The 11,953-nt window shown below is 36.6% G+C and overlaps 1 protein-coding gene across 1 annotated transcript in view; it reads right to left on the bottom strand.

The window, feature by feature from the left end:
- The window catches only part of EXOC6B (exocyst complex component 6B), an 859,602-nt gene that overhangs the window by 298,647 nt on the left and 549,002 nt on the right, over nucleotides 1–11,953 (bottom strand). Inside the window, 2 exon segments of the mRNA XM_006862890.1 lie at nucleotides 2,750–2,770; nucleotides 4,938–4,968. Coding sequence (XP_006862952.1) covers nucleotides 2,750–2,770; nucleotides 4,938–4,968 — 52 coding nt within the window.

Raw genomic sequence — 11,953 nt, 5'->3', positions numbered from 1 at the left:
CTACATGTCCACCTGATCCGCCATCTTGTTTGTTCCTACTATTTAATTTTTAAGTATTGCATTTTTAAAAATTTTGTTTTATAATTACACAAAATATTTACATGGCTCTAAAATAAAATTTACAAAACAAGATATATTAGTAAGTATATATCTTCTACCCCTATTCACTCAAATTAGTCCCCTTCCTCCACTAGACGAAAGTAGAGCTAATTTGGAGGATGTTACTGAACCAACTAATTATCGTGAATCATGGAAATAAACGGAGGCAAAATTTAACCTGAATTTCCTGAACAAAATAGGAATTTTAGCAGTAGATACAGAAAAGATGATCATCATAGAAATAGTCTAGCTAATAAATAGTTATGATAAAATTCAAATAAAACCATTTTACAACTTTTGGAGAACAAATGGATCAATTACCCAATGACACATAGGACATATAACAAAAATCAGACAGTATACAAGTCCTGGTAGATGAACAGAACACACCAACATCTGTGATAGGTATTGTCAAAATTATTGAGCCTGAATCCAATCAAGCATCTATGTCTATTTACAAATGGAAAGAAAATATAGACAATAAAGAAATATATCAAATGACCACTATAGCAACAAAAGGCACAGTCAAAATGTTTCTGCAACACATTCTAAGAAAAACAGTTAAGAGGGAAAACCTGGAATTGAAAAAATACTCAAAAGACATAAACCAACTGCAATGTGTTAACAGTATTTGGATTCTAACTTTAAAACAAACAACTTTAAGGGTTAAAAAGAAAGAGCATAACAAAATAATAATAATAATTATAGTAATTATTATTATATATAGCATACTAATGCTTGAGAACGGATTCAAAATAAAATGGTGGTAAAGGAAGTAGATTATAGTATAGAATAGGGTTAAGCAAAATTATATAAATATATATAAATAAGTAAATATATATACGTTGCTAAGTGCCATGGAGTCAGTTCTGACTCATAGGGACCCTGTGTAGGGCTTCCAAAGAGCGGCTGGTGGGTTTGAAACACCGACTTTGTGGTTCAAACTGACCTTTCTGTCCAATGCTTATCCTACGGCACTACAGCAGGATATGGATATATATAAAAAATCAAATACTAAATATTTTAGGCTATTAGACCACAGTCACTGGCATATATTGTTCTTTCTTCATTCCTTTTTTCTTTTTTAAAATCTACCCTTAAATTTTTAAAACTCATCCTTAGCTCATGAGCTATATATAAACAGGCCTGGGCCAGATTTGACCCATGGGCCGTAGTTTGCTAAACCCTGGTATAAAATAAATGCAACTGGTAATGTGTTGATAATTCCTAAAATCATTTGCAATATATACAAGGACATTCATTATGCTATTTTATCTACTTTGGCATGTGCTTTAATTTTTCATAATAAAAAGTTATATAATTGCTGTAAAACTTTTTGAAAGACCCAAATAACTAAATGAGGGATAGTTAATGTTCATGAATTAACAACAACAATAAACCTAAACCCACTGCCATCAAGCTGATGACAACTCACAGTGCCCTTACAGAGTAGAGTAGAATTGCCCCATGGGGTTTCCAAGGCTGTATGAGCAAACTGCTACATCTTTCCCCCAGGGAGGAGCTGGTGGGTTTGAACTTCTGAGCATTCTTTTAGCAGCCAAATGCCTAACCACTGTCACCAGGGCTCCTTGTTCATGAATTGGGGGGGTTTGAGATTATAAAGATGTTATTTCTTCCCAAAAGGATCTATGGACTCAAAACAACATCAAGCAAATCACAGCAAGCTTTTAGAAACTGGCAAGCTCATTATAAAATGTGTACAGAAATTTTATACATTATATGTTATATATAGCAAATTCTTTAGCAATACAACAATATTAATCTTATTTGCTAATTTTAATTTTGATTAAAAATTTTTGTATATAAATTATGTATTTGCTTAGGTTTATAACTGTATGAGAATCATATGTATATAGTGTTTATATCTAGCTTATATTTACATACACATAAGTAACACTACTCAAAAACAAAAAAGCAACTAAGAGGAATTTAAGGAATGCAGAAATTTTAGCTCTGAAAATATGGTAAAATGAGCTGAAATAAAACATAGAAATTATTAATCAAATATAGTAAGTTTTTTTTACTTACTAAGCTGAATGTGAAAGAAAAGAAAACCCATAGGTAGAAATGAGTATGAAACTAAAAGTCAGCTAGTAAGCTCCTGAATTGATTGTGCTCATAATTCCACGCAATCAGAATCATCCGAGTTAAATACTGAAATTCAATACCATTTAATACCATTCTGCAGAAGACATGGGGATATAAACTAGCCTCCCTCATATAGTAAGACCTCCAAAGGGTATACTGAATTTACAATACCCAGGTGATAAGGAATTCTAAGCTATGATGTAAGCAACAAATTGGCACTAGATCAATTAAATCCCTGAGACAAGAAAGAAAAGTAAATGCAAAATAGCTCAACAGGAACATTTCTACAATCTAAGAAACATCAGTATGCATGAAGAAAATAAATAATATCTGTTAAAGATGAGCTCATAATAGAAACTGAAAACTACATAAAGAAATGATTCCTCATAAGACATAGTTTAAAGATCAACACAAAAAATAAATAGTACAAAGACTTGAGATAAAAGACTTTTTGAAAATTACCATAATCTATGTTCAAAATTATTAACAAGGTAAAAGCAATTTGCTTAAATCCTTATAAAGCAACAGAACACTATGAAACAGGCAGGTATGAAAAATAAGACTGCTATAAAAGCTCTACTCCAGAAATTTAAAGAGCAACATATGGTATGAATAATAAATACACTTAAAGACAAATCTGAAGAACTGCTCAGAATGCAACTAACTCATAGTTATAAAAAGTTTAAAAAAAAAAAAAAAATTAAAAGCAACAACAGGCATTTCCTACAAAGAAACAATAAATGTGGCTAAGAGGCTATAAGATGAAATAACATCTGCAATAAACTGATGGAAAATAAAGGCTAATTCAGAATTTGTAACTCTAGCTAGTTGTGAATCGTTGTTGTTAAGAGCCATCCAGTCGATTCTGACTCATAGCGACCCTAGGCAGGGTTTTCAAAAAGCAGATGATGGGCTTGAACCTTGTGGTTCCTAGTCCAGTGCTGATCCCCTACAGTGCCACAGCAGGACAGAGGTGAAATAAAACCTTCAGATAAGAAGGTTCACACAACACTCAGATTGGAGAACACTTATCTAGGTAAAATCCATCAGCCTATTGAAAGTATGCTGACTCAGGGCAAGTCAAGGATATACAAACTCTTAGTTCTAGAAAGAATTAGTTAGTCTTTCTACCTACCATACAATGTCATTAAGAAAATGTCTAGAAATTGCACAAATGCCTCTAGAGACACGATGTTCACTAAATCATTGTTGCTGTTAAGTGCTGTTGAGTACTTATATATAAAAATATCTTTTGTTTTGCCAGAAAGGTCTTTTTTCTTACTTCTGCTTTTTGGAATGAGATAGCCCTTAAACTAAGCGAAGGCAACAATTAAATGCCTTTAACTATCTTTTTCCTTGTCTAAATAAACCAAATTTCTTTCCAATAGCCCCATAGGATATAGTTTCTAGGTCTTCTAATATTACAGCATTGTATTGTAAATGTACCCTAGATTGCCCACATCTCTTTTTTTAAGACTATAAAATAAATTCAAATATGATCTGATCAACATAAAATAGAAGAGGATTTTGTAGATCAGTTCTAAAACTAGCATACATCAAAATGATCTGGAAAACTTGCGAAAACACAGACTGCTTGACCAAAACTAACTTTCTGTTCAGCAAGTATGAGAAAGCTTGCTACAATTGGCATTTCTAATACATTCCCAGGTGATGCTGGCACTGCTGATCCAGGATCACACTTTGAAACTGTTAGGTAATTTTCTCCCGTTAGCACAATCTAAGAGTCGTTGTGTGGCTCTGTGGGTAATGCACTAGACTGCAAGGTTGGCTTCGTCATTCAAGATCACCAGCCTGAGATACCCTGTACAGAGTCGCTATGATTTGCAACCGACTCAACGGCACTGTAACAAACACAACAACATGATTAACTTAGCATTCTGGCAGTTCCCGCTGATTTAAATTGAACTTGCCATCAATTCAAAATTCCTACATCTTTTTACAGGGACAATTGATTTTTATAGCCCAAATAACATTCCCATTTCTTGTTTTGTATTCCCGGTGAGAAAATACACAAAAAGCATGCTACAGATAGCAGATCATTGGTATATTCATAAATAAAAGATAGCATATTATCCCTTCTGTTTAACTTTTAGTTCATCAAGTTAAAAGGAGTTCCAGATCTCTGCCATCTCTAATTTACAAGCTGAATCAGTTTTTGAGATCTCCTAGTGTCCTTTTCCTGACATTAAGTGAAATCCAAGGCTCCACATTGAGTATGCTACAAATTGCTTTTTTTAATCTCGTAACAACAGCAGAATTGCTAAGGAAGACGAAAAACAATGAATCAACTGAATGATGCTTTCCAAAAACCCTTGAAAAATAACCACTGGCTCCTTCTCAATGATATGAATAATTGAATTGTCCAATGACTAGTTGTCCAAAAAATCAGTTTCATAAATACTTACCCACAACTGAAAAAAAAAAGTTACTTTCAAGTTGGAGTGCTTGACTCCAGTTAGCTAATATGACAAGAAGACAAAGAGCCCTGCCATTTCCACATAACACAGACAAAGGCCCTCTGTGAAGGGATATTAATATGCTAAGAGAACAGTCTTTCAAGGAACAGATGGGCTTGGTGTCAATCACTTAAACTTTAGAAATTAATGACCCTCACTAGCTTTGTTTCGTTATTTTTTGTGCCAACTTCTTAAATACACTTATTCAATCGCACTCAGTTTGACAGACTTAAAAGTTAATCTCAAGAATACAAAGTTCAAGTTTATAAAATTTACCAGCTCACTGAAAGGGCCTACCTCTGCTTATACTTATATTTACCCCAAATCAAGATGTTTTGATTAGCAGAGCATTAATAGTAAAACAATTGGCGATGGTTGTGGGCCATTGAGTCAGTGTTGACTCAGAGCTACCCTGTATGGAATGTGAGGCTGTAAATCTCTATGGGAGTAGAAAGCCTCATCTTTCTCCCTGTAGAGTGGCTGGTGGATTCCAACTGCTGTCATTGCAGTCAGCAGCCCAACTCACTACCCACTGTGTTACTAGGACTCCAAGTAAGACAATCACTAGATTAAAAAATGTAACTTCTGTAACAGTTCTTTTTTCTTGTCTAATTTGTTTATTAAGATGATGCCTACTCTCTTGGCTGAGTTAAATTGGTAATAATTAATTGGTAATAATGTAACTTTTATGACAGTTCTTTTTTCTTGTCTAATTCGTTAAGATGATGCCCACTCTCTTGCCTGAGTTAAATTGGTAATAGTACTTTGTACTTATTGGTAATAAGTGTCTTGTCACTGAGTTGGTAAAAATGTTTTTGCTAAAGGACATGAACATGCTGTTATTACACATCTCTTAAGAAACAAAATCAACTGTTATATAGCAAATTTGAGGGGTCCTTAGACTCAGGTACTCATTCTCATTTTCAAGTCACGAAAGATAATGAACCTTAAGGTTATCAACTAAATTAAAGAAGTCAAATCTCCACAGTTATCTTTTGCCCTAGACTTTTGAAACTTAGCTATGGAGTTCTAAAAGCCTACAAATCAAAAAACAGACATTCACAGAGAAAAAGATGCTGAGCCTGTGATTCTGCAAAGAATAAATACACTGACCAAAGCCCAAATCTTCATGACTGTTGCAAAAAAAAAAAAAAAATTTTTAAAGGGGGGGGGAGGAAGAGGAGGGAATAAAAAAAAAAAAAATTCTAACTTTTAAGTTTTGACTCTATATTTGGTGAAGTGCTCAGAAACCTTTACTAAGGTTTCTAAGAAACCTTGCAAGTTTATCTATTTTAGTATTCTGGAGATGAAAACAAAACATTAACCAACACTTATTTTTCAGAAAACTTACACTAGGCAATGTTGTGGTAAGAAACAATACCAAACTTCCCATGGCTAGCTACTCCACAAATATTTTTTTCTTCCTTATGTTACAGGTCAGCTGTGGGTCAGCTGCAGCTGTGCTCTGTTATCTTGTTTCTTCCAGAACTCAAGCTGAAGGAATAGTCCCTTTCTGGGGCATGCTGTCTTCATGAAAGAGACAAGATGGCCAGGATAGATCCGTGTAACATTTCCTAAGGATCCTGCTTGGAAGTGACATCAAAACCTTCTGTCCACATTTCATTAGACAAAGCAGGTCACACAGCCAAGCTTGATGTCATTGGGTGGGGAATTATAATTCTCTCACAGGGAGAGGCAGAAAATAATTGGGGAAAACAACAATACCACAACCTGCCAACGGAATGAAAATATTTGCTTTCTTTTTTGCCTTTCTGTATACAAAATATGCACAGTCTGCTCTCCAGGGAAGATAACCCCGAAGTCCTATCCAATCATGGCATTAGGTTCACCAAGTCTCACTATAAAATTCAGATATGGCACCTTTTACTCGGGAGACCAATAATCTAAAAAGACAAGTTAGCTGCCCTTCATATACAATACATAATTGCACAACATGGATAATCTAACTGGAAATAAACCTCCAATTTGGAAAGGAGAAGAACGGGAAACACACAACAGTCATTTATTCAGTGTAAATTCTGAAATTCTGAAGGGCAGAAGTTGGGAGGGACCCTTTCTTTAATTGGGTCCTGGTTCTACTCACATGAAGTAGCTTCCCAGTTCACTATTCTCTGGGGCCACTGGCTTTGCTTCCTAGGAGGTAATTTCTTTTCCTGGATTCTACTGGATACATAAGTAAGGAATTATAGAACATTCCCCTTTTCTCCTGAGGTGGCTGAGCTGTTTTCTCAGGCTGCTTCCAATCCATAGAAGGTTGTTGGCCTGTTAACTCCACCAATGCTTGACATTAAACTAACAATCTTCTCTAATTTGATGTGCCCATAAAAACAGAAACAGGATCAAGTTGTATTGTGCTTTTACCTAGATCTTTAGTGGAGAGAGAATAAAACCTGCAATAAGGCCATTTATTCATTGATACCATCAACTGATTTCACTAATGAGTTATTCCCAAGGGATATAAATTTTAGACAGCAAAATTCCAAATACATCCCAGGAGATTAAGTGAGCAATACTCCAAATCATTACATTATAACATTCCCCACAAAAGAGATTTGATCTTTATAACCTTACCAAGCAGTACATCACTGGACATATTAGGTACTCAATATATGTTTGCTACACCAGGACCCCATAAATTGAAAGAAGTGAACCTCGAATTATAAGAGTTCATGTTAGTCTAAATCCATGAACAAGATACTAAAATAGACTAACCGAGGCAAAAGAAGCTTAATTGAATTAGACTTGTACTATTCCAATTTATCCAGGGCATTTGACTCTAGAAGATATATTAAAACTTGTTACAAAATACCCAGAAAGATGGAAATAGAAATACCTAATGATCCAGCAATTCCTCTACTTCATATTTACCCACAAGAAATATGAGCCATAACACAAGTAGATATATGCACACCAATGTTTATAGCAGCACTATTTACAATAGCAAAAAGATGGAGACAGATTAAGTGTCCATCAATGGAAGAATGGATAAACAAACTGTGGTACATACACACAATGGAATATTATGCTACCTTAAGGAATAACAAGGAAGCTTCAAGCCACCACATAACATGGATGAACCTTGAGGACATTATGTTGACATTATGTTCACAAAAGGAGAAATACTGCACAGGACCACCACTGTAAAAAACTAAGAAAAAGAGCCCATACTAAAGGGGTGGTGGTGGTGGTGGTATCTGCTGGTTACAGGGATGTGGGGGATGGGGTGAGGGGAGGGAGGGGAAGGTAGAGCACAGAGTAGGGAATAGACACAGGATAGTTTGGATGCTAGGGAGGGGGACTATACACAAGAAAGTGGAGGGTAATAGAAGAACAAGGCAGATGGGAGAATAATTAGGCAGGTTTGCATGGACTAAGTGTGACAGAGGTAAATAATGATGTATGAACAACCTTGGAACAATAGGGCTCTGGGATACAGGGATTGAGACATAGTTGGAATGGGCAAAAGGGAAGAAATAACGTTAAGATGCTTGGCTGTCTTTTCAATCTTGGTTTCCCTGGCATACCATTATAAAATAGACACTTGATGGGAGAGAAAGGAATAGCCAGAAACATCATCATAGACAACTTGTAAGTCCGTCTTCTGCCTATAACTGATTGGAATATCGAAAATGGGGCTACAATGTGCTCAGTGAAGGAGGCTTTCTGCAGAGCCTCTGCATTACATAAGACCATAGGTGGACTCCTGAACCTCATCCAGAATCTTCTGAGGCGGGAAATTTCCACTTGAAAGGACAAGCAGACCAGCCTGGAGCGGCTAGAAGAACAGAAGATTCTTCTTGAAAGAAAGATCAACAGGAAAAATATAAAACAATAATGGCAGTCCGACTGACAAGAACAAGCAAGCTGCTTCATCCAGGAGATATCAAGGCAAGTGGCCGGGTCCCCTCAGTGCAAACCCCCTTCCAAGACTGAGACTCAATGGGAATACACGAGCAGACATGTGCTCTAACTGGTGAGCACGTTGTTCACCGATAAGGGACAGTGAGGGCAAAACAGCAAAGAAGCTGTGAGCTAAGTCCAACCACGTTCAACACACTCCTGTGAACCATGGTGGACACCTGGTTGGCCAGCGGTTTGGCAAGACCTGGGGACTCTTGGGCCCAGAGTCAGTGACATAGCCACAGAAGACTAGAGTGGAGAGTGAAGTGTCCAGCTGTTAAGAAGAGAGGGCATATGCATAAGAACACCCACACTTGCAGATAATACCCACTTGACTGGGCTTCAATGACTGGATGATCAGAGTTCAACTAGAAGACAAAAGAAGAGGAAAAAAAGAGTAATTCACTACAATTTGATGAACTTGACCAACACCTATGGATGTAGTAGCTCAAAAGAGGGAACAAATCTTTACAGTGAAGATCATTCCCACCCCCTCCATACACAGAGTAGACAGCTATGGGCAACTTGGACACTGGCTACTCAAAATGGGGGTGCTACAAAGGCAAGAAGTGACAGGCTTTCAAGCTTTCAAGAGGGAGCCTAAATCCAGAGGGCACGGAAGAAGGTAGAATCTCCACTGAGCGATATTCAATCTGTCTGGGTGAGGCTGATGAAAGGTGATGGGGATAGGTCTCTTGTGGAACAACAGTGAATAATTGTTATCAGGACTGACTATGAGGGTGGGAAATGTAAAGGTAGACATTTTGTAGCAAAAGGAGGGGAGTAATTGACTCTATAGTCTAGGAGTGGCGGTCTCTGGGACCATCAAGGGAGAAGAGTGGAGTGCGGGACCCTGCCAAAGATGGAGGCAGAGACAATGACATGGAGAGGTGACGCAGCTGGGGACTCTAGACCCAGAGAGGGAGAGAGGCAGTGTGTTGATGACTGGAGGGCAGGCTTGCAGGTTATACCCTTTGGCTGGTTGATGACGCATGGAGGGGACTGTAACCATGGCAATGAAATGATATACGATAAGATGAATGTAAAGCTAATGTTCTCCCATGTAAACTATCGCGTAATTCACAATAAACCATTAAAAAAAAAAAAAAAATTAGCGACAAAAAAAAAAAAAAAAAAAAGACCCAGAAAGAAATATGTGATTTTGAAATGTAGGCCTGTAGCTATTACTCTTTATAAAGAAATTTTATAGGCCAATACTTTTTCTTTACTCATTCAGAAATTACTTTCAATTCACTTTTATTACTTTCATGATTTTTTTTTTTCATGACTATTTCAGATTCTACTAAAGAGTCTTGCTACAGAGATACCTGAAGTAAAATATGAAAATATTGAACTAAGGGAGTAAAATTTTGTTTCGAAAGCCTAATTGTTATTTGCCTTTCACCACGTAATCCAGAGAATCACAGGCTATGTAAGAAACATTAGGTTAATTCTACAACAGGTTGATAGTGCTAACTGTGATGTTAACTATCCAGTTAAGCAATTACTATTGAGTTGATTCGAATTTATGGCAGCCACATGTGTAACAGTAGAACTGTGCTTCGTAGGGTTTCAGATAACTCAAAAGAAATTAACATGGTTGAAACCCTGATTTTAGAATACTAATTTCCAGAAACATCAGTTCCTAATCATAAGGTACCTTTTGAAATGGTTGATCATCAACCGTTTTTAGTACAGGGACTCTTTGTATTCCTTTCATCTGTTTTCTTCTTTTGATGCTTCCTACATTAAATTTTAAGGAGCTCTGGTAGTATAGAGGTTACGAATCAGGCTGCGAGCTTCAAGGTCAGAAGTTCAAAACTACCGGCTGTTCTGCAGGACAAAGATGAGGCTTTCTGCTCCCGTAAGAATTTACATCCTCGGAAACCCTGTATGGGGTGGGAGTCGGAATCGACTCCACAGCACATAACCACCACCACCATATCAATATTCAAATCAAGATTTGAATTTTTTCATTCTTTCAGCTTAAGAAATAATGTATTTTGACTTTGTAACTCCAGGTCTTTGCACATTTCATTATAGTATTTTGTTTTCTTGAGCTGCCCTTTGAAATTTTCTGTTCAGCTTTTATGCCTTCATTTAGAGTCCCTAAATACGTATTTTTTTTCTTTTTAATGTCTTTTTAATGATTTTTACATATGATATTCTTGTCGATATCCTACATACAACCTGTCTGGTTTTCAGGCATTATTGTTGATTGCCTCAAATCTATTCCTCTTCCACCCCCTGCTCCGGCCCTTTATTGTGAATTGGGTGAATGTTTACAAAGGAGATACGTTTTCCATTTAACATTTCTTACAAATTTTGTTGTTACGTGCCGTGGAGTCAGTTCTGATTCATAGAGACCCTGTATAGGGTTTACAGGGAGCAATTGGTTAGTTTGAACCACGAACCTTGTGGTTCAAATTGGCCTTGCAGTCCAGTGCTTTATCCTACAGCATCACACCAGGACTCTTCTCTCTGATGGCAGTCACCATAATACAACATCTCTTATCTGACTTTCTCTTTTTTCCTGTTTCCATTCCTCTTTTAATCCTAACCTTTTAAATTTTGTGTACGGGTAAGTGATGTTCTTTTGATCTCAAAATGGTTGATTATTATTAAGTATGCATACCGTCCCAGTGTTACTGTTCTCCTTATAAGCTTATCTATTGTTTGATTGAAAATTTAGCCATAGGAGTGAGTTCACTTCCAAATTTGAAAGATGACCAAGGTCACAGTCTCAGGGGTACCACTAGTCTCCATCTGAACAGTAAGCCTGGTATGTTTTATGATTTTAAGTTGTATTCCACATTTTTCTCCCATTTTATCTGGAACCTTGTACTGTGATCCCTCTTAGAGCATTTGGTAGTGGGAGCCAGACACTATTTAGTTCATCTGGTTTCAGGGCTGTGGAGACTAATGTTCCTATGGTCCATTAGTCCACTGGACAAAATGTTTGCATGCACCTTTGATTTTAATCACTCTTCTTTCCTAAAGATAGGACCCACACTTGCATCTTAGGTGACTGTCCATGAGCTTTTAAGAACCCAGTCATTATGCCACATTTATATTTAAGACTATCTCTAAATTAAGGTGGAATATATTCAAGGTCATATTTTGGCTCTCACTTGTTTTAATTTTCTTCAGCTTAAACCTGAACTTGCATAAGAGCAACTGATGGTCTGTTCTATTGTCTGCACCTGGCCTTGTTTTGACCGATGATAGTGAGATTTTTTTCAACATCTCTTTCCACAGATGTAGTTGATTTGATTCTTATGCACTTCACCTGTTGAGGTCCACGTGAATAGTTGCTATATAATGTTATTTATATATATTTGATTCTT

Source organism: Chrysochloris asiatica, unplaced genomic scaffold, assembly GCF_000296735.1.
Source record: "Chrysochloris asiatica unplaced genomic scaffold, ChrAsi1.0 scaffold00052, whole genome shotgun sequence".
Classification (NCBI taxonomy): domain Eukaryota; kingdom Metazoa; phylum Chordata; class Mammalia; order Afrosoricida; family Chrysochloridae; genus Chrysochloris; species Chrysochloris asiatica.
This window is presented reverse-complemented; position numbering and strand designations above follow the sequence as displayed.